Consider the following 23,429-nt stretch of genomic DNA (forward strand, 5'->3'; position numbering starts at 1 on the left):
AAGGTATTTCCTCGCAGCGCCGCTCTCCCACCAGGCAGCCGGGGGGGGGGGGCAGAGTGGGGGGATGCTGAGCTGGAAGGGGCGTGCGGTGCGGTGCGGTGCCGCCGCGCTGCTCTCCGCGCGGCTCTGCGCGGCCGCGGCCGGACGGGAGGAGCAGCGGGAGCCGAGGGGACGATGTCACCGCGCGTAAGACGGCCGCTTGTTGGCTGCGCCTGAGAGCCCCCGAATCGCGGCGCCGCGAGGGGCGGGCGGGACGGGACGGACGAGAGAGGGATGCGGGGAGGGGTATCGGGGGGGCATCGGGAAGCGTCCCGCCGCCCCTCCCCTGCCTCGGCCCGCCCCACGCGGGGGCGGCTGACCGCACGCGGCCCCGGCGAGAGGCGCTGACCCGCAGGTGGGTCCACTCCGCTCCCCCCGCACGTCGGGGCGGCGACGAGGGGCGGCCGTTCCGCGACTCCCCCGCTCCGGCCCTGCCCCGCCGGGCGCCCCGGGCTCCGCGCCCCCTCGGAAGGAACGGAGCGGAGCGGAGCGGGGCGGCGGCTCTCGGCATGGCGGGGCGAGCGGGCTGAGCGGGGAGGCGCCGGCGGCGGGGGGCTCACCGCCTTCTCTCGCCGTCCCCCCCCGCAGGGAGCGGCCGGCCCCCGCGCCACCATTACCTCGCACGGAGGCAAGGAGGACCTGCTCGCTCTCGCCGCCCGGCTCTGGCAGCGGAGGAGGCGGCTGCTGGCCGCCGCCGGGCTCGCCCTGGCCATGGCCGTCGCTCTTCTCGTCGCCGTGCCCCTGCTGCTGCTGCAGGCGCCCGCCGAGAGCGGTGCCCACTACGAGATGATGGGCACCTGCCGCATGATCTGCGACCCCTACAGCGGCGCCCGCCCGCCCGGCCCCGGCAGCACCGCCGCCGTGGAGGCCCTGCAGGACCTGGGGGCCAACCCCCCGCCGCCCTTCGCGCAGGGACCCAAGGGGGAGCCGGGCCGGCCGGGCAAGCCGGGACCCCGCGGCCCCCCCGGAGAGCCGGGCCCGCCGGGCCCTCGGGGGCCGCCGGGGGAGCGGGGGGACGCGGGGAAGCCGGGGCTGCCCGGGCTGCCGCTGGCGGGGGCGGGCGGCGGCGGCAGCGGCGGAGGGGCGGCGGCGGGCGGCGAGGCGGCGGGCGGGCTGAGCGCTGCCTTCGGGGGGCCGCGCATCGCCTTCTACGTGGGGCTGAAGAGTCCCCACGAGGGCTACGAGGTGCTCAAGTTCGACGACGTGGTGACCAACCTGGGCAATCACTACGAGCCGGCCAGCGGCAAGTTCACCTGCCAGGTGCGCGGCATCTACTTCTTCACCTACCACATCCTCATGCGGGGCGGCGACGGCACCAGCATGTGGGCCGACCTCTGCAAGAACGGGCAGGTGAGTGCTCGCGTCCCGGCCCCGCCGCGCTCCCGCCGAGCCGTCGGGGCCGGCGCGCACCGACGACCGCGATCGGGGGGAGGGGGAAGCGGGCGGGCGGCGGTGGGGGCACGGATGGGGCTGACGGAGCTGTGCCGCAGGTGCGGGCCAGCGCCATCGCGCAGGACGCCGACCAGAACTACGACTACGCCAGCAACAGCGTGGTGCTGCACCTGGACTCCGGCGACGAGGTGTACGTCAAGCTGGACGGAGGCAAGGCGCACGGGGGCAACAACAATAAGTACAGCACTTTCTCTGGCTTTCTTTTATACCCCGATTAAAGCGCGGTGAGCGACGTGGCCCGGCCGACCCCGCGCATCCCCTCTGGCCCCCGTTGTGCCGCGGTTCCCTGCTGCTCTCCGCAGGTCACTTCAGCTTCGTTATCGGTTTCTATGTTTTTCTTTCTTCTTTTCCCGTGGAAACGAAATACACGTGAACAACGCGACCCCTCCCTGGCTGCCCCCTTCCCCTGACCCCCCGTCCCCGTGTCAGTGTTCTGTGTCACACCAGGAACCCGCAGCCAGAAACCCAAGCGGTTCCTGTGCTGTATCAGAGGTTCAGAGTTCAGCCTGTGCCATACACGGCATTTGAACTGCTCGATTATTATCATTATTATTATTTTTTTTGGTCAATGAATATTAATTCCAATGATGAATTTTCAGATGGATTACTCATGATGTGGCACTGGACCATGGTTTTTTTTTTTCCTCTGCTGCTTCATTTGTATGGGGTCAAATGTAAACTTTTCCGTGCAATGCGATGCTCGTGTGAATGATGATGTCACTAACGTCAAACCTGTTCCTGTCTGCGAAAGAACTCAGTCGTTGACCACACTCACCAAAATATCACATTAAATTATGTTTTTAGACAATGGCTTCTCACTGTGTCTCTCTTCTGGTGCTGCAGAGGAGCCCTGTGCTGGTGGCAGGGGGTGGGAGGCGTTGCTTCAGCCCTTTAGGTTTGCAGTGACATTAACAGTTCAGATGGGACACCTTGTCTGGGTCACGACTGTGACTCAAGAGGTCTGGGAAGAAACAGAGGAAGAGGAAAAAGCCCTCTGCCTTTATGCAGCTTTGTAAAGAAGGCACAGCATCAGCAAGGGGTGGAGGTGGGCATGCGGAGTGGATCTGAACATCCACCGGGATAGAGCCTGACCTAGAGGTGCTGAAGAACACAAAAATCCTTTTGTTGGCAGTGAGGGAAAGCTGTGTTCCAGCACCGTGTCAGACAAGCACAAAAGTATGTGCGGGGGGGAAAGAGGTGAAGCCCTACAGCTCAGAACAGAGGTGGGACTGAGCCCCAGCTGGCAGTTGGCTCCAGGACAGGGACAAGAGAAGCCCAATGGGAGCCGACTCACACCGTTTACACTGGTGAATCCTGGGCACAGTGTGTTCTTGTAAAGGTGCGTGTAGCCCTGAGCTCTTCCATGAGCAATGGGTAAACCGCTCTGTTGGGGTAAGATGAGATTTCTTGCCTGTAAGGGATTTAATTGAGTTACAGAAGCCAATTCCCTGTTTGCTCTCACTTCCACCAACTGCAGTATCCCTGTCCAGACTCACACTGGGGATGGGCTCACTCCAGCCCCACACTGGGCAGCCCATTGATGGCTGTGCTCTCACAGTCCCCTATCAGCCCTTGGTGGGATGCGTCCCCTCTTGGCTGCGCAGAGGGCCACGGCGTGCCCTGTTCCAGGAGGGAGGAGGCAGTTCCTGCCTTGATCCCATCCTCCAGCCTCCCCCGGCCGAGGGGAGCAGAGTTCATAACCAGGTACACGCGTTCGACAATTATCAATCTCCAACGCCTTGTCGATTTGTACCGTTTAGAATATGATTAAAAGCAGCGTCTCAGACCCAAATGAAGTATAATTGCTATGGATCCCCAATTCCCTCCGGATCTGTAATCCTTTTTGACTATTCCTCCCCCACCCCCTCCCCTCTCCCAACGAAATGGAGCTTAGACACAAAGCCCTCGGTTTAAATTTCAAAAAATTAAAATTGACATGCAGCAGCATTAGCGGGAGCCAGGAGGAATTCTAAGGAGGTGCCTGGGCTCCGCTTTATCCTTTGCATTAAGAAGCAATTTGTACTTCTAACAAAGACCCAACTGTTCCCCCTTGGCAAAAGGGCAATGAAGATGCCTTGCGAGGGAATTGCTGTTCACAATACTTAAACAAATTTGAATCTTAGATTTTTAAATCTGTATTCCCCGGTGGAGCCCGCTCCTTGCAATTCTAATGCGGGGCCGGTGGTGTGTGCCTGCCAAGGTGTCAGCAGCTAAGCGGATGATGGATTGATGAGGCAATGGGAAGACACGGGCTCGTGGTGGCGGTTGGCCCCGACAGTGATCTATGTATCTGCACATTATCAATGTCATGAGGAGCCTCGAACCACCCTCGCTAGATGTCTCATTTTCCACTTATCTCTTATGTACTAATTATCGGGCTGGATTATTCCCTGGGATAGAAATAAATAAAAAAAAATGCTCCTTGCCACTCCACTGACAGTTTACACAATCGATGGAGGGATCGTCTCCTGGCTGCTCGAGTGTTTTTTTGCTTCTCTCCTCCTGGCAGAGCTCGGAGATGGCACTGGGGGGTGCGGGAGCTGTTCCCACCATGGCTGTCGGGACAGAGTCCTCCTGGTGGCACCTTGGGGTGCGGGTTGGTTTTTTTTCAGCTTCATCTATGGAATCATAGAATATTATGGCTGGAAAAGACCTACAAGATCACCTGGATCAACCCCAACCCATCCCCATCATACTCACTGGCTGTGTCCCCTCAGTGCCACGTCTCCACAGTTCTTGAACACCTCCAGTGACAGCGACTCCCTCACCTCCCTGGGCAGCCTGAGCCACTGTCTCAGCACTCCTCCTGAGAAGAATGTTTTCTTAATATCCTACCTGAACCTCCCTGGCATAACTTGGGGCCCTGACCTCTCATTTTGTAACCAGCCGTGTACTCAAAATAATAAAAGCAGTTCAGATACTAATAAAAAAGTAGGTATCTGTGCTCTCACAGCAAGGCATTGCAGCAACAAATCCTGTATCTTTGTGCCCCTGGTGGGAATCCCTTACCCTCCCCATGGGGCAAGGAAGTCCCAGGGGGCTGGAGAAGGGAAGGTTTCCAGAGATTCCTCCTCAATCCTCCTCTTGCAGAGTGGAGCAGGAGAGGCCCCTAACCTGGCTCCCCTTTTCTTCCATTTGCTGGTGCTGCTTTTTGTGCCTTGTGGCTTTACGCACATGCACTGAGCCACGCGTTGCTCTCAGGCTTCCCACTGTTGGAACTCACCGTGGCCATTTTTCTAGGTGATTTAATGCTTGCTCATCTCCTTGCTCGTCTCCTTCAGGGTTTCCAGTGCCTGATGGGCTCAATCTGCGAGTGCACAAAGCAGGAAGGCTGGGTTTGTTGAGCCCTCGCATGGCCTCTTTCTTTTCACACATTTAAGAAGTCAATGTAGGACTAATACAAAACAGCATGTAAATCTATTTATTATGCTCCTATTAAATACCTTTTCTCAGTAACACATGGCATTTTTTTTCCCCCCTTACTCTTATTGGATTGAACTCTGGGAAGAATTCCAGCTAAGATCCCATGTCTCGGTATTGTCTCTGGGATAAAGGAGCCTGTCAGAATGAAATAAAGACTAACTGCATCTTCACTGACTTTGAAGCTCCAAAGGGTTTGGTCCTTTTTGCTGCACAGAGATGGGGAAGATTGATGATGGGAGACGAATGGCAGCCGCGTGGGCACTGGCACGGAGGTGAGAGCCTCCTCTGGGGTTGTTCCATGTCTGAGCTCCAAGATGTGCAGTTTGATGGCAAGCTATGGCTAACATGCCAGCAGGGCCTGCTTCTCTCAACCAGATCTGTTTCTATAGACCAGGTCTATGCTGATTCAGATAAGTGTTCCTTGGTCACCTCTCAGTTTTCCCTGGAAGTCACCACACTCCCTCCCAGTGAGCATCATGAGACAGAGAGCTCTATCCTAATCCTCTCAGGCAGCTTGTTTGTCACTTGCCATCAAGGCATTGTGAGGAAGCCAGCAGAGGGCAATGCTGGTTGCTCGCAAACACCCTGTGCGATTTGGTAACCTAAACTTGAATACCTATTGTAATGCCCCATCTGGAGTACTGTGTCCAGGCCGGGGGCTCCCAGCACAGGAGGGATGAGGGGCTGTTGGAGCAGGTCCAGAGGAGGGCCGTGAAGATGATCAGAGGGCTGGAGCACCTCTCCTATAAAGAGAGACTGAGGGAGGTGGGCTTGTTTAGCTTGGAGAATGGAAAGCTCCATGGAGATCTCATTATGGCCTTCTAGTACTTGATGGGAACTTACAAACTGGAGGAGAACTAGGGTTTTTTTTTTTTTTTTTTTTAATGATCTCAGTGATAGGATAAGGTGGAATAGCTTTAAACTAAAAGACAGGAGATTTAGGTTAGATGTGGCAAAGAAATTTTTCACTCAGAGGGTGGTGAGGCACTGGCATAGGCTGCCCAGAGAGCTATGGGTGGCTGCCCCATCCTTAGAGATGCTCAAGGTTGGGTTGGATGGGGCCCTGGGCAACCTGAGCTGGTTAGAGGCTAGAGGGAAAGGCAATTACAGATAACCAGCTCTAAATTACTCAAAAAAGAGTGATGGTCACAATCCAGTTAAAGAAAAAGAAAAGTTGCTTACCCATCCCAAGGATCAGGGCTTGCCAAATACTCCAAAAGAAGGGATCTCCAGGTAGAGATCCTCTCCCTGGGGCAGCCAGTCCTTAAATGAGGCTTAGGGAGGGGTGGAACCTGGTTCCATCCCTTCTGGTTGCACAGGTGAAAGCAATTCACCTGTGCTCCCAGGGCTGGCTGTGTTCCTTCACCAGGTGCTCAATCATTGGTTCAGGCCTTGACTTAGCAATTCCCATACAGTGGCAATCAGCCGACAGCAGGGGGTTGGACTGAATGGGCTTTGAGGTCCCTTCCAACCCAACCATTCTGTGATCCTATGGTTCTCTGATTGTATTTTATCCCTCCATGTTCCAGGTTGAAGCTGGAGCCTTTGGCTGCTTAAGGTTACATCCTGAAGGAGCTGACCGCTGTGGTGCCCTGCTTAGTGTGGTTCTGGAGGAACTGTGCATTATGCTTGTAGACAAAAGTCTTCTTTGACTTCTTCCAATCATGAGACATCCTGAATTAACCATTACCCTGTGCAGCACAGCTCTGCAGATTCTCTTTACAGGAGGCTGATGACATCTCTCTCTCTGTTTCATTTGCTCCTGCTCTGTGCTTTTTGGCATTGGTTAGGTCAGAACCAGAAAAGACCCGCCTGATCCCTGTGATCTGCTGCCCTGCTAATACAGGATTATTTCCTCCAGTGCACTGTGAGCATGGTGACACGGGAGCATGGCTCGCCTGCAGCACTGGCTGTGCTCCTCGTGGGGAGGGGACACATGCAGCATCCTGCCTCCTCTTTTTGCTCACAGCTGCCAGATCATGTCCAGAAAAGCAAATAATAATAATAAAAAAATATCCAGTCTTGAATGCAGCTGAAATGTTTCCTTGTTGGCATTTCTCTTTGTCAACAAATTGCTTATTGCCTGAGTGTTGGGTTGTGATTGCCATCCCAAAGAGGAGAGATCTGCCTCTGAGGAGGGGGGAAGCATGCCTGGGAGGGTAACGTGTTTGAAGACGTGAGCTCCCCTCTGAGCAGGCTTTATGAACAGCGAGTCTTTGTCCGATCTTAGTTTGAGGATGCAATATTGATGGTATGATAATGCAGAAAATGTTTTAACTCCTCGGGGAGGGAGCTGCTCTTCAGGTATTGTCCTGATCTTCCCTCAAGGCAGATTGTTTCTTCTGAAACGTTGCATTAACAGTGCTGTGCTGCAGCATGCCAATGTGTGAGGTGGTGGGGATCAGATCCTCGTGGGGTTCCCTCTGCTTTGTTTTGGTGTACAGTTGAATTCCTGAAGTTTGCTTCTCGTCTCCTGGCACCTTATTTTCCATGCACCTTTCCTTCCTGGGCTCTGGGAGCCCAAGGCACAAATTCTGCTTCCAGGTTCATCGATCTAACCATTCTCAAGCTGAATTTTGCTCTGTCCTTTAGTGCGTGTAGCCACCATACGGTGCAACAGCAGTGTTCCTGCTGGGCAGTATTTGGGGCTGGCCATAACAAATCTCACCCTTCGTACCCAGCAATAGAAACGGTCCATTTTGTGTCCTTGCCCAGTAAGTGTCACTGTGTAAACACCTCACAGGGAAAACACTGTCAGAATCTGTGAGAGGGTCAAGCAGCTCCTTTTGCCAGCCTCTAGCAAACCTCCTTCAGAGAGGTATCAAATATTTGCAGAGCTCAACCCCTCTGAGTCCTCACTGAGCGCTCACTGCAGCCCAGAGCTTGGAGCTGTCGCAGTCTTCAGCATTCCCTTTCAGAAGGCTGAGCGTCCTGGAGGAGTGACACTGCTGTGCTTTGTCAATTGTATGAAGACGAAACTTGAACTTTATTAAAGCTGAAACACTAATCAAGGCAATAAATCCCTTTGTCTTTTTTTTTTTTTTTTGGGGGGGGGGTGGTATTTGCAATTAATATGCAAAATCTCATCGATTCCAGCAGCTCCATAACTCACATTGCACAGTCTTATTACATATTGGCAGTGTGCACCATAAAGTCTCCAAGCTGTGGTCACAGTCACCGTGCTGCACCTGCTCTACCACCGCCTTGGCTGTCGGCATGGGATGAGAAGGCCATGAAGAAGTGTGTCACTGCTGAGGATACGTTTGCACATTGCATTGCTTTGAGGACTAAGTTGGCAGAGAGGATGGGTAAACCAGCTGAGCCTGAAAAAATACTTCAGCTCAAATCTTTTCCAGTACCTTTCCCTAAGGCGGCAGCGCTGGGGGGTCATTGTATGGAATAGTTGCCTCTTGGTCTCAAACCGCTTGAGAATGAGAGTTTGTTGCTGTTTTCCTTATCTTTTGATCAGTGAGCTTCCCCATGTCTGAAAGAGCTGTACCCCCTTGGTGGCAGGACCCAAGGGAAGGCATGCAGCTGGTGGACCACATGTCCTCCATGGGGTTGATTGATCCCCATCAGAGCTAGCGGGCAGGCTCTCAGGGCTTTAATGGAGCAGGGTCAAGGTTAGGTTTAATCTTTGGCTGGGATTTTAAGGTGGTAGTGGTTTTTGTTACTGTTCTCAGTTCTCATGAAGTTATTTGATTTGGTCTTGGCATAATCAATAGGCCTTTGTATTGATATACACGCTCCTTGAAGCCAGCGGAGCAGAGCATGGGATGGATGTGGTTTTACTCCAAAATAGCACAAATCAGATAAATAGCTGTTGAATTAATTTGTGGTTGGTGTTTTTCTGGGAACTGCAATTCAAATTTCCTCTTCCCTTTCCCGCTACCATCCTTCTAAAAAAAGGAAAAAAAAAAAGAAAGAAAAAAGAAAAAAGAGGAAAAAGAGACAGGGAGAGAGAGGTAGAACTGAAGAAATGGCAAACTGGTGCGATCCGCATGTCCTGGTCCTTGTGCTTCTCTAGGTGTTCAGTGAAAGAAAGGCTTTGGAATTTAAAAAAGAAAGGGGAGAACATGTGTTTTGGGCCCCTTTGTTTTGTTTTCCCCCCTGGTTCAGCCAAGATCATGAAAGAAAAAATTACCTGTATGTGCTCACATGCAGGGATGGCCGTAGGACGGGTGACAGGGAGAGGGACACGGGGTGGGGGCATGGGATTCTGTGCTCCTGCGTGAGGCTGGGAGACAGCCTGGGGCTGGCGCAGCTCTGTCTGCAGTGATGGCATGGGGGCATCACCAGTACTTGTGGGAGATGCAGAACATGAGATTGCCTTTGGGAACTGTAACCCACATCTGCTCCCAGCCTGCTGGAATAAGGATCACTCTTCCTGAGCCTGAGCAGGTGACTTGCTACTTGTTTCTTCTGCAGAAATTTGCCTGTTTCCGAGGCTATGTGCAGTGTTGCTGCCTTGGGGCTTTCTTGGCTTTCTCCTTCTCCCTCCTCTTCCAACTCCATGCAGAAAAGGGTTCTGTGAGCCCGGACCTGCAGAGAGCAATGCCAGTCACCAGTATGACTACAGTGCTACAGCTCCTACAGGCTGAGCCTGTCTGAAATAGGGAACTGAAAGCACCTTCACCCCAAATAACCACACTGGGGATTTGCATTTTTGGTGCAGACTCGGATGTCCGGGAGCAGCTGAGGGGTGTGACCTCATGGAGCAGCACTGTTTCAGCGGGTGCTGAAGTGGGCACGGAGATGGTGCATGGGCAATCCTGGCAGAACCCCATCAACAGCAAAAGCAGTCTGCGTGATCTGTTGGTTAAAAAGGTTTTAATTCAGACCAACGCGAGCCTGTTCCTCATTGCATGGAGCAGCGAAGGAGGGGAAAGACAAGGATTTGATGCTGTGTTTTTAGCCTTGTGATTCTCTAGTAGTGCTGCAGAGCAGAGAATCACCTGCTGATAGCAATCCTCAGGGTAAAGCTTTTTTTGTAATATTCCCAGTAGGCTTTTTGGCCAGCTAAACTAAAACAGAAAAACACCCACCCCTCTGTTGAGTGTTATCCTTCATGTTGGGTATCTCAGGTGCAATTTCATCCTTGATCTCACCCCAGAATTAGAAGGATAACAAGCACATCAAGAGTGAAGTGAACCAGCGTGATCCGGAGGGATCAGAGCACTGGGGTCTGTGACCTGCAAGAAACCAGGGCTGAAAGTAGATATTACTGTGTGCAAAGAGTGCTGAGGAGCAGGGATGGGGATGGGGAGAGGGGTGCAACAAGCAGTGCCTGCTAATGAGCTCATGCCCCGTGCTTGCGTGGTGCTCCGTGCGGGCAGTGACCATGCATGATGGTTTTATGCCAACTGCTGCTCCAGAGGAAATCCGTGCTGCCTCAGACAGCAGCCTGTGGAGGGATGATGCATGGCCAGCATGAGAACAAATATCGTTGTGTTATCTCCTACCTCTTGCACTACCCGCATCTGAATGTTAATTTGTGCTTGGCTGCGAAACGCAGTGTGGTTCTCCACTGCCAGAGAAGCCGGTGAGGTGGTGGGAAAAATTATGCAGAATAAATGGTGCTAAGCAATGTGAATGTTCTTAATGCGCGGCTGTCTGTGATATCTGAGGTGCAGAGCAGGAGAGGATACAGAGCAGAGATTGCACATCCACTGGCCGGGTGTGCACTCAGTCCCTTACCAAGCGCTGACATATTTACAATAAGATACAGAACAAGCAGCAGCGAGTGCTAGAGCTAAGTCATAATTAAACACCTCCACATAGTTTAAATGAGACAAGCACATTTTGAAGATGTTATTTAGTGGTTTGTGTCATCATCTGACTGCTGGAGAAAGCAAACAAGTGTGGCAAGTACTAAAAAATGACATGGGGGGAGAACAGAGAAGCTTCATGAATTACTCCTTGGCTCAGCCCTGGTGGGGAAGGACCAGCATGGTCCTTCCAGGGCTCCAGCATGTGGCAAAGCCTTGGCAGGGTTGGGTGCCATGGGGACTGTTTAACACAGCTCCTGCTGGAGTTTTGTAATGGATTATCCTCATCTTGGCCTGAGCCTTGTAGATCTTGTGGATGTCCTAGGGCTCAACTCAAACAGAGTGCTTTGGACATGCGGGGAGACCTTTGGCCTTGTCTATTCTGGATCAGGTTTTGGTTTTTGCCTCTTCTCTAACCAATGGCAAAACAGAGTCACGTCCTCCCTGGAGAAGTAGAGATGTTTGAAGGGGAAAAATCATCTGATTTCAAATGAAGTTGCAGTGGATAGGTGGTGGAGCTGCCTCCAGCTCTTGGTGACATAAGCAGACGTCAAGGTGGGGGATGTGGACTGTGCTGGGACATGCCAGAGTGGGAGGTGCCTCCCTCTGTGACATGTTTTGCTCTCGAATTCAACCTCATGACAAAAACAAGGAGAGAAAATTCAGCTCCGGTCTTGCCCAAAGTCTTGCCCTGGGCAAGACTCAAAATGGCTGAACAGCTCCAAACCTCTCTGCCTCCTCCAGCAAGGAGGAACCCGACCCCGTTGGTCACCATTCCTGTACCTCTGGGTTCTGTACTGGAGCTGAGCTGGGACATCCTCAGCGTTTCACCACTTCTTGGGACAATAGCCTTGGGCAGGGTCTCGTTACTTTTAGATCCTTGAAGTTCTGGGCTGGAGGAAAGACCTTCAGAGTCATGTTGGTAGAAAGCCGCAAAACCAGAGCCTGTGAGACGTCCTCTGTTGGAAGGAGCGGAGGAGCAGAGCGCTGAGAACAGCATCCAGCTGGCAGCCAGCCGCTTGACGTGACAATGGTACCCTTGGTGCTGGGAGCATCGTCCTTGCCTGTGGAGACAAGAGGGAAAGAAGCGGTTGCTGCCGGCAGTGGGTTGGAGATGCCGGCTGGAGTTAAGTCTGGCTTGATGGCTCCTGACGGCAGCAGGAGGGAAGCCAGGGGGTGATTTAACTGTGCCCTGGCCATCGCGGTGGTGGCTTCTGTGTGCTTGTGAATGTGCTGTGAGAGACACTCATGTCACAGCTCCCAGTGGGGCAATCTGCTGACCACAGGGGACTCCCTACACTGCAGCTTTGCTTCAGTATTTGCACACACATTGGCGTGTTTAATAAGCTGAGCCTGAGGTGAGCAAGACAAAACCCCAGCACAGGAATGTTGGCGTGTCTTTTTTTCTGGAGATGGCATCTGGGGGTGCAGAGCTCCTGTAGGAGACTGTATGGGGTTCGGGTCCTCCTTTGCAACCCCAGCAAGGCTCATGGACTGGGAACAGCCCAGTCTGGCCATGGGGAATTATCCAAGGGTGAGGTGATCCCAGAGCCGCCCTGAGTTAACATCTTGGGCAAAAACCTGGTACTGACTTGAGTCACTTTGTCTATTCTGCATGGAAAAACTTGATTCTTCCCAGGCATTGCAACTGAGGAATGGGTGCTGTCGGCTAAACACTTGAAAAAACCACAATGGATATTTCAGTGGTGGAGTGGATTTATTTTCCAGCTTTCTCTGACAAATGGTATGGGGATGCTGAATTTGATGTCTGTCCAGAGAGGGAAAGAGGTGAGAGAATCATTCTGTTATTTCCAAAGGCAGGATGTGCAAACAATATAAATATTTATTAAGAAACTTTGTTTATTCCAGGATTGTAACAAAGAAAGAGACTTACACTATGGTGTTTGTCCTCTTTGCAATGTCTTATTCCTCACTGGTGATTTTTGATTGCATATTTTATTTCCCTCTTGTGAAGACAATGGTAACCAGAATAGCTTAAAAAAGGGAAGTGGCACTTACTCGATGGCTGGCCCAGTGGTAAAATCATTTCTGCTTTTCGGATCCCCCTTGTGTGGTAAAGGCACAGCATCCCCCACCCGGGCTGACAGCAGCAGTTTTCTTGCCAGATTTTCCCCTCCCACCCTTCCTTCCTTCGCCTCAAGAAAAAAGACAGGGAAGTTGTACCTTACAATGAGACCAGTAAACCCACCAGATCTCCGCAGAGGAGCAGCTTACTTTGTTCATTTCAGCTTAAAGTTGATTTCAAGCAACATCAGGAAGAAGAAAAGCCAACACAGACCCATTAGAGCAGAACAGAAGGACCCAGGCAGCAGCTCCTGCACCTGGGTTGGTGGTGTCCCACCCTGACCACCTCTCCTGACCTCCAGAGGTGTTTTCTCATTATTAAAGATGAAAAAGTGGCTAAGCATCCCAGACAGAAGACAAGTTCTACGCATATCTCTGGTATAAATAGTTTGGCTGTGGGATCTTTTGCCCAAAATGCTGATGGGAGGGAGTTTTTACATTAATTCAACATGTCAGCTTTTCCACGAGCCATCTCTCCAAGCAGGGACCCCAGTGTGCTCAGCTCTGCCTCTGTCAGCAGCACTCTGCTGATGGAACTGGTCAGAGGACATGAAGGCTGGGAGCTGTGCTCCTCTGAAGGGTGAATCGGTCCCTTCTGTGGCCCAGGTTGTGGTTTGGCTTGATATTTTTGGAGACAGAGGCATGCTTTATGCACAGAGGCAGCTTTCACTTCTGCCTGGATTAGACCCCAATGCAAATGCTGCTTCATCTGTGAAAGCTAGAAGGAAAAACACTGAGAAAGTGGAGAAGTGTGGCCTCTCAACCTCCTGATGCCAAAACTTCACCTGATGGCTTTTCATCAACTACTGCTTAAGGCAGCAGCAACCTCCTCCCTCCTTATCCGTGTGAGCACCTGGACATACCTGATTGCATGCAGTGTTGTTGTGTGCAGCTCCTTTGTGCTTCACAATCTGCTTGTTGTGCCAAGGGCGAGTTAGAATCATAGAATCATTAAGGTTGGAAAAGATCTCTGCAATCATCTAGTCCAACCATCCACCTACCACCAACACTGCCACTAAACCATGTCTTTCAGTACCACATTTCTATGTTTCCTGAGCACCTCTGGGGACAGTGACTCCACCACTTCCCTGGGCTGCCTGCAACCGTGTCTGATCACTCTTCTGGAGAAGAAATGTTTACTAATATCCAACCTGAACTTCCCCTGGCACAACCTGACTCACCTTTCATCCTATTGCTGATACCCGGGAGAAGAGGCTGACCCTCCACCTCACCACAACCTCCTTTCAGAGAGCTGTAGCAAGTGATAAGATCTTCCCCGAGCCTCCTCTTCTGACAACTGAACAATCCCAGGTTTAGAAACTTTAGAACATAGATGAGAACCGATCCTGTACATTTCCAGGGTATTACCCCCGGGGATGCAGCAGCAGAGCTGAACACAGAGAGCTCTACGTACATCATCAGCAGGTGGCTGGGTCCTCGCAGGGGCATGGTCTTTACTGTGTAAGGATCAGCACCCAGCCAAAATGAGTAAAAGTCCTTCAGAAAGTCCCATTAGTGGGCACCTTTCTTCTCCTTCCCCTTCTGGGTTTTGGCCAGCTGCAAGAAAGTGGAAGGAGAGGGGAGAAAGTGAGCAAACCAAGGGGAACACCACCATGCCCAAGGCTTGCTTGCACTTCAAGGGGGTGTTGAGAAAACTGTGTGGAAAGTGGCACTCCTGAAGAAAGGAGAGGAAAGTCAGCTCTTGCCTCTTTGTGAAGCCCCTGATGGTTTTGCTTGAGTCATTCTGGTTGGGGAGAATGCGTGGCAATGAGCTGGGGTCGCCCAGCTTGTGCTGCCAGGCATCTTCTCCAGCTCATCCTTTCAACTTTCGTAAGGGATGTGTGTGTGCCTCCCCTTCCCCCCATATACGTTACACTTTCAGACCAGTTTTAAAAGTAACCTCTTTAATATTGAATTATTCCTGATCTCTATCGTCACTTCTAGCTGATTAGTTTAAGGACTGTGCTTGGTTTGTTTAATAACCCCTTGACACTAAACAAACAGTCTTGAAAAGGGAACGCTTTGCAAAACAGAAAGAAAACAAATAACCTACAAGGGCACTCTCTTCAAAATAGAAAGTCTGATTACATTAAAAAACCAAAATAATTCCAGACATTAAAAGAAAGCATATAGATATTGGCTTATCTGTATGCAAGGAAGATTTAAAAATACTGCAAAGTTAAAGTTTTCATTAGCAATACAGTGAAACCTCTCAATTAGAATTCCTAGAGCATATTAAATGGTATTTAGTTTCTAACTTGATGCATCATTTTCTGTTAAATAATTGATCATGGTGCAGAGATTGTGTTTGTGTAGTTTAAGAAAGCGATTAGACCAAAGAACATTTGGTAGGGAAGTTGCATCAATAAGTCCAGCACTGCTCCCACACACTGCAGAGGTGCTCCTGTATCAAGGCCAGTCACGGGTTTGGAACAGTGAAAGCTGCTGTGGGTCATAAGGAGATCATCTTGAACACCATTAGTGGAGTCTGATGCATTCAGAGACTCATACTGGCCAGGAATTAAGTGTACGTGAGATAGATAGAACTCCTCACCCCAAAATCACACCACTTAAGTGAAAGTAACAGAGATACTGATGGATGACCCAATGAGGAACCCACGGGAGCCCTGGCAAGGGCTGTGTGGGATGAGGTTAGCTTGGAGGGGAGCAAAAGGATCAGGGATTTCACCAGACTCTTAGAATCACAGTATCACAGAATCATTAAAGTTGGCAAAGACCTCTAAGATCACCTGGTCCAACCCAACTGAACCCCCCCATCCCCACTAACCATGTCCCTCAGAGCCACATCTATATGTTGAGAACCTCCAGGGATGGTGACTCCACCACCTCCCTGGGCAGCCCATGCCAATGCCTTACCACTCTTTCTGAGAAGAATTTTTTCCATATATCCAAACTGAGATATCCTCTTGTACTCTCATGACCCATGCCTGATCCCCAATGCTGTTATTCCTCTACGTGACATTATTTTACCCTCTACCCACCTGGTGCCTACAGCATGGGAACACAGTGTCGTTACACCTCTCTGTTACTGCAGTGCAAACAATTCTCTCTTCAGATGTGTGTACCTAAACATGATTTAAAAAGCTGAATGCTTGTTTCAGTCTATTAGATGTGTTTGGATGAGGAAGGCCTTACCCTCCCTTGTGGCTCTGCCATGGCTGGAGCTGTTCTGTTGTGGCTGCATGGAAGGCCCTCGTGGAGTTCCCACTTGTCTGAGGTTAAAGCCAAGATTTTGTTTAAGCCTTTCAAGTGCACGTCTCTTTGGAAACTTCAGTCAAAGCTTTCTTCTAGGTTGCTTAAACACCACCCAGATCTTCAGGGCTTCACTGCACTTTATGAGGTATTTAGACAGATTGAATGGCACAACAGAAAGCCCATAATGTCTAACCATCAAGACTTTGGGTAACACTTCTTCCCGCCCCCTCCCCCCCAAGATTTTAATTTTGATTTGCTTATATTCTTTAATGAGATACAATTACAGTTTCAATGTAATAGGTAGGAGGCTTTATATTTGTACTGCTTTGTAGTAAGGACATAATTACTGCATTTATGAATCAAATCCCTTTATGTATCATAAATACTTATTAAAACAGCCACTGGCAATTTTACCTCAACATGTTTCTTCACGAAGTAGGATTTATTGCCTATATAAAAATGCCAGTCTTTCATGGGTCTCTCTCCCTTACAATTGCTGGGCTTGCAGAATTCCCATGGCTGGTTTGGAGTGGTTCAGGAGGTGAGACATTTTATAATGCAATTAAATAGCAGTGTGTGCATATACAGCTCATGTGCCCTGAAGACACCTTCATGATTACTGTTTGTGCCCCAGTGATACCTCTAATCTGCCTTTTGTTCACTACTGTCTGAGGTGCCATCTTCATCTGAGCCAAGTTTAGGACCGACTTTGCTGTAGCCTCTCCTGTACCATTTCTGCTGTAGCACACACCGTGCACTGAGCTGGGGCAGAACCAGCACAGAGCTGCATGAGTCTTTCAGCTCCCCAGTTTTCTGTATGAAGGTGGGAAGATGGGTGCAATTGGAGAAAGTCTCTTGATACATTTTTTTTGACAGGCAGGTATTATTCTCATGTCTCTTCTTCCTAACTTTGGAGGGGTTGAGTGTCCTCTCCATCTTTCAGGGGAGTACAAGGCTGACATGGCACGTAGCACCTCACAGAGTAGAGATCTGGGGAAGATTTGACCATGGCAAGTCATTTGACACTTCAGAGGCTGCTGCCAGAAGCCAGGTTTGATCCATGGACTGTGGAAACAGTAGAAAAGGTTGCTTTGATTTATGAAGACAAAGGATCAGAGTCCCAAGCAGTTTAAAGGCAGTTTGGCAAGGCAAAATCCTGCAAGGTGTTGCCAAAAAACTTTGCACCAGATTAATCTGACTTCTCTCACACCTTGGCTTAGCTAACAAACACCTTCAACACAGGTGCAGTAAAGAGCCTTCCTGAAAATATACTCCCGAGAAAGTACTTTATGAGAAGGCTTTGGTGAAAGTAGGAAAGTTGGCTCTCAACAGGAGAACAAAATAAGGTCAATAGAGAGTTAGTTTATAGAGGGACAACAGTAAGGAGCTTTGAAAAGTGAAGTATCAGGCTGGATGGATCTTAATGAAGATACTTCTCAAAGGTAGATCATGGGGCAGATTTTTTAAAATGCTACTTCCTTAATGGCCCACAGGACTTCATTTATCCACCTACCAGCACAAGAGCTTCTGGTGCAGCTCCCAAGAGAACGTGAGGATGAGTGCAAGCTCCTCCTGGTTTGTGAATGGTTTGTACCTCAGACACATGCAATAGCAGAGGACAGTAGTTCTGGGGTGTCCCTTTCTGTCTCCCACCTGTTCTTACCAGATGCCCTTCATGCTACTTTGTCCTTCACAACAGAGCACACTCCATTTAGAAGAATTGTGTAGGTCCTAGAGTGCCTGCCTACCCTAATTTATCCAATGACTGTTATTCCTTTTTCATCAATAAGGAGTAATGACACAATGAGGCCCAGTAGGTGGATCATTAATTAGGAGAGTTTTCACTTTTCAATTAAAAAAAGCAAAACAAATGCCTCCAGGATCCTTTTGCTGCAGTCCCAGGAGAAGGAGAGGCAATCACCCTGTACAGGGAGGGCAGCCGGGGGCTTTCATTGAGCAAGGCAAGACACTGTCTCCAGGGCTGATTGATCAGCCCAGGAAGCTTGTTTCACCTGTTATCATTTATCTTCAAGACTAATCAGGGGCAATGAATAAAAAAGAAGAGAGCTAAGCTTGTTAGTAGGAGTAGGCTGATCAACAGATAATTACACAAAGTGAAGCTGTTATGGCAATAAATGTGTTTTAACAAGAAGTGACTTTGTGGTGTGGGAAGCACCGCAGAGTTTAAGTCTCACTATTCCCTCCCAGGAGTGAAGGGGCTGAAGACAGGATCACCACATACTGTGGGGATGCCTTGCAGGCAGCAACTAGGGTTCTGGGCACTGCTTCACTGAGGTTGGGTGCTGTCAGTAGGTGGCTATTTCTCAAGTTCTCTAGACCAGGTGGGACTTCTCACTATGTCTTCTCTATGATATCTCTGAGTCAGTGTATGTGGTGGGTGACCAAGTAGAGGCAACGGGCACAAATCCCACCTGGGATCTGTCAGGAATGGAGCCAGTTCCCTGTGAGCCTCCTGCATGCTGGCATTTTGGGATAGCTGTGGGCTCGGAAGTGGGGTGGTTGGCTGGAGAGGGGCACAACAGTTCCCCAGCAGAGCTGGCTGCTCCCCTTCTCTCTCCACAGGGTGGCAATGCCTGCCTTCATCTGCACAGCCCATTCCATCACAGCCAGCGAGCTCTGTGGGGATGTGGAACAATCCGCCAGGCCTATGAGATGCCATCACACACATGAGCTTCTGGGATGTGTTTAACTGGGCCTTGTGGATGCATGCAAGGCTCTAGTTTCAGATCCTCTCCTGGAGAAGCTGCCCAGGGATGCGTTAGCTACAACAAAAGCAGCTGAATCACCCTGGCTAGCCAAACAGCAAAACATGCAAAGGGAAGCACTGAGAAGGCAGGTGCTACAGAGAGGAGCAGCTCCAGGGGAGAATTGAAATGAGTTGTGCTGAAGCAGCTGGGACTGTTTGTTTATTAAAAACACATACATAGATATGCCTGGGAGGTTTCTGTGCCCACGCACAAGCTCGCACCACTTCCAGAGCTGAAGGTTAAGCTGTGACGTGGCCAAAAGCCTTGCTGAGCTGAGCAGCATCCCTCTGCTGTGCTGATGCAGGGGGTACAAGGTCTGGGGCTGTGCTCTGTGTCTGCCCCTGGTGAAGGGGTCCCCGAGGACATCCCTCTGTGCTCCTGAGCACTCAGGATACACCACGCCAGGGAGCAGAGATGGGCTGCAATGTTTAGGTGTGCACAGAGCTGAGCAAGCTGCATGCATGATTGTTCTTGGGACTGAAGTCAAAATCTGACCCTCCTCTCTATTTCTCCAATAGTAGGTGAGCCCAGATACATGTCCTCTAACTATGTCATTTATCAGGATTTCTTAATGATGCCTTCCTCTCTGATTTGTGTTTAATTTGTTTCCCCCTTTCCTTCTGAAGATTACTCCCTTTTTACATCCCTCACAATAAAGAGCGTGTAGTTAGTGGGGAAGAAAAGATTGCCATTGAAGAACTAAGAAAAGCACTGGATTAATTCTCTGCCTGCAGCCAAACTGAGAGTTCATCTCCTAATAGGCCATTTCAAAGCAGTTAGATTTACTCTTTTAGACTAACCATACTGTCTGAACAATATTTTATGCCTGTGCTAAAATATAATAGGCTGGAGAGACAACTCAGATGTCAAGAGTAGATAGCGCTGTCAAAGTAATTTGTCTTGGGTAATAGATAGACTGACATGACTTTGAAATATTCTGAGAAAGAAATCATGCCACATTTGAATGGCTTGTTTCCTTCCCTTTTAAAAAGCCAAGACTGTATTATTTAAATCGTGTCTATCGCAAAGTCTTTATTTTCTGTGAAATACCCATTGATATTGCTGGTGATCAGGACATGGTGCAATGACAGTGTTTGATGTGAGAATTAGGTGTCACTGGTGCAGTGCTTGCAGAGCATCCCCAGACCGCCCACTGCAGCTCAATGCCTGTTCCTCCTTGCCTCTTCCTAGTGCAAAAATGTTGTTACTAGCTTTCTAAAGCTTATATCTTCTTCCTCCCATAGGTAGTCAGTGAGTAGGTGTATGCTGAAGGGATATGGAAATTAATTTTATGAATGATCTGTTATCCCATCTTGTCATTTGTTCCAAAAGTTCTGGTAGAAAGACTTAGTTTTCTTTGTTAAGAAAGTATGTATGAGAACTTGGAAAAAATCAGAGAAGTCCAAAGAGAATTCACTGTCTTGTGTAAGAAGATAAGAAGGAAGCTGGAAAGGTCTTATTTCACAGAATACAGAGTAGGTAAGATTTATAGTGCTTACTTACTCCATCCACACCACTACGCAGGATAAAAGAGCAGGTCAGGAAGGAACCAGGTGCCTTTATGTTCCTGCTCAGATGCATTTACACCACGGGGAGAGGAACTTTCCATAGGAAGGTAAATAACCAGCCTTGACATTTAGGGATGAGGGCACTGAAGGCTGGATGAGACTTGTCCTGCTGGGGTTGGAGAGAGGGCTGGGAATAGAGTGTGAGTGCCTTTCCGGGAGTCTCATGTTAGTGGCAGAATTGACACTGATGAGTAAAAAACGTCCCTTTTCTACTGCTACTCTCCTGCCACTTGCAGCCATTCCTATTCAAGGCATGTTATTATCAAATCTTGCGGGGAGCCCCTCGAGAATTTGCAGTTGATAACTAAAACAAACTCCTTTATGTTCATAATGATAAAACAAAGCATTGAGTCATTTGAGCTGATTTTACCCAAGACATTTCCTGAATTATTGCTCTCTCGCAGCTGTCATGGGCTTGAAGCTTTCAAAAGCCCATTTTGTTTCTGTGCGTAGCTCAAAGGCTGGGGCCGTACCCCTGGGTTTGCTTTTGCAGCTCAAAGAGGACCGAGCGATGCAGCTCCTCAAAGTTAAACAAAAAATCCTCACGGTTAATGAACTTGTCTAATTTTATGCAGAAAATGCTGCCATCTTTCCTTTTTAAAACTGACACCAAATTCCAAGTTGATGCCAATAGGGATAATTTCAAAAACACCTCAGACTTGGATGCAAATCCCTTTGACTTTCAGCAAGACCTACGTGCTCCTAGATGTTTTTCTAGGGAAGTTTTCAGTTGTCAGAGCCTTTCAGGCAGCATCACACAAACCTGCCTGGCTCCTCTAAAGGGCTGTGGCCAACCAGTGAAAATTGGTGCCTCTAACTCAGCTGAGCAAATGCCATTTACTGTAATTGCAGAGTGCCCCAATAAGAAAACGATGTGTCTCTACTTTAAAGGTCTCCAAAATTGCTTTATGATCATCCTATTCTATTTTTATGCATGAGGTTGGGTGTCTTTTTATATCTTCAGCAGCGAGCATCAAAATAAGAAGAAAACAACCCATGCACAGAAAGCCTAATAATGACCCTAAAATGATTAAATTCCTATGCAGATGAGTTGGTAGAAATGCTCTTGTCTCTACTCTGAGATCAAGTTGGCCTAAATTATATGGCATAGATTATTGAATTTGGAATAATAATGGCGCACTGGGTATAGTGGAGTGATGTTAAACCAGGGATGTGCAGCCTTTGCTGAGATCCAGTCAGGGTTCTTCATCTGATTTATGATGCAAAATTTAGGTCAGGTGGATTGATTCCTAATAGAGACATAATGAATCAAAATTCCTAGAATGGCTTTATTTTGCACAGAAGTGTCAACAAGCTGTACTTCTCTATTTGTGCACCTGGCGTGTAATGATTCTCTTGCAAAAATCATAATCCATCAAGTCCTCCATTCAAGAATATCAATCAGTGCCAGGAACAAGACTATTTTAGCCAGGAGTTCTCAGTCATTTTGTTTTGCTGTTCATGAACACATAAGGCGCTGTGACATTTAAATTGTGCTTTGACATGTAATCATTAAATGTTTGAAAACGACTCATTCAGTTTTTGTTGCCTCATCCATTTGCTTACACTGGCTTCTTGTTTTGCCATTGTTTCGGCATCGTTTTTTTAAAGCATATGATACTCCTTACTATTGCTTTTAATAGCTGAAGGCAAAATTATCTCAATTTCCTGACAACGAATGTACTTGTAGTATCAGCAAGCTAAAACTAATGAGAAGTTTATTCCTTCATTGACGAAAATGGAAACAAAAAAACCCAGACCTTTCTTTTAACATACTGGTCTTGACATAACAAGCCAACTTCATGATGTCTTTCATAAAGCTCGTGACACAGGCATGAATGTAAATTGATGGGAACTTCTCGCTAAGATTTATGTCCTACTTGTTTCTCTGTGTTATCCATATCTTTTTTCCCCGGGTAAAAGTGAAATGGTATGATCAGGACACTGTAATTCTCAGCCTTCTGAAAATGTCCGTCAATGGGCATCTTTTCTTGATGGGGATTTTTTCTTTCTCCTCTTGATGAATCAAGGTATACATTTCTAAGCCCAGAGCTTGGTGGTGCAAGGTGCTGTGGAAATACCATGGAGAAGTGGTGTCTCTCCTATAGAGCATGACTAAGAGAACACGTTGTTTTTTATGTTGGTCACTGAGTTATAAAAAAAAACAATTTCAAATAGCTCTAAGGTGGAGACCTCTCTGGCTCTGACAGAGCTGGAAGTGATCTTCGTACCTCTTCTTCCTTATGCTTGGGTGAAAAAAATGCTGCTGGCAGAAAGATAGGAGATCTTTAACCTTTCTTCGCCTTTACAGAGAGCTGTATTGTTTGATGTGCTGGATGCAGGCACATCATCTCAATTTCCAATCTTGCCTTTCGTACAAGCAAGCTAAAATTAAGAATGACAAAGTCTTGGTGTCTTGTAGGATGGTTGCGTCCTTAACGCAATGTGCACAAATCAAACTGCTCAGTCCTTGCAGGCATGCCCAGAGCTCTCCCCTCCAGCACAGGGAGATACTACGTGCTCCCAGCCTTCTGTAGATCACCTGTTTTCCCTTTCTTGTCATTCTGGTGCGTAACTGAGAAAATTATCCCTCGCTTCTTGCTGGTGCAGATTGCTGCAGCTGCTTGCAGTCAGTGGGGCTGTGCCAGATTGCACCAGCAGTGAGCCTGGCTGGGAGCCAGCGCTTGGCACAAACTTGCTGAAAGCTGTGTACAAGCAAGGCTTCTTGCTATGTATGTTACTGCCCCTTTGTTTTGGATATAAATATGTCCCATACGTGCTAGCAAGCCTCTTGCTCACTATTTCAATGGAAAATCCTGTAAAACATCTGTCATGCTGTCTCCTGTCAAATCAGTTACAGACGCATGTGTCATTCCACATAATAAACAGGTATGAAATTGTCTTTATGCGGCGTGCCAGCCCTTGTCACTGCAAAAGGAAATGAGGGTAGCTTAAAAAAAAAAAAAAATCACCCTGAAATCTGGTGCTCTGACTGAGAGCAAAGAGACTTACAAGCAGAAAGTTTGTGAGAACTAAGTATTGAACAAACCATGATGAGTGGAAAAAAGCTCCTGGCTTGTCCGCCTTCCTATGCTGTCTGCAGGTAAAGC

At 49.0% G+C, this 23,429-nt stretch overlaps 1 protein-coding gene and 1 long non-coding RNA gene across 3 annotated transcripts; one reads left to right on the forward strand and one right to left on the reverse strand.

Annotated features, from left to right (window-relative positions):
* Positions 1-328: 328 nt before the first annotated feature.
* Positions 329-2,299, forward strand: C1QL2 (complement component 1, q subcomponent-like 2). Of its 2 annotated transcripts, XM_015289945.4 has the most exons (3): positions 329-394; positions 628-1,389; positions 1,530-2,299. In XM_015289945.4, exons 2-3 carry the CDS (start codon positions 751-753, stop codon positions 1,707-1,709), a joined length of 819 nt encoding a protein of 272 aa, XP_015145431.2. In that variant the 5' UTR covers positions 329-394; positions 628-750; the 3' UTR covers positions 1,710-2,299. The 2 variants fall into 2 exon arrangements, with proteins under 2 accessions (XP_015145431.2, XP_025008366.1); XM_025152598.3 differs by having other exon boundaries at positions 329-1,389.
* A 513-nt stretch (positions 2,300-2,812) lies between these two features.
* LOC107053872 lies at positions 2,813-6,157 on the reverse strand. Its single transcript, XR_003076193.3, has 4 exons — positions 6,097-6,157; positions 4,715-4,798; positions 4,192-4,297; positions 2,813-4,109 (listed from the first exon to the last, which is right to left on the reverse strand). It is a non-coding gene; the product is annotated as an uncharacterized LOC107053872 (long non-coding RNA).
* Between the last annotated feature and the right edge of the window lie 17,272 nt (positions 6,158-23,429).

This window comes from Gallus gallus, chromosome 7 (genome assembly GCF_016699485.2).
Source record: "Gallus gallus isolate bGalGal1 chromosome 7, bGalGal1.mat.broiler.GRCg7b, whole genome shotgun sequence".
In the NCBI taxonomy this organism is placed as follows: domain Eukaryota; kingdom Metazoa; phylum Chordata; class Aves; order Galliformes; family Phasianidae; genus Gallus; species Gallus gallus.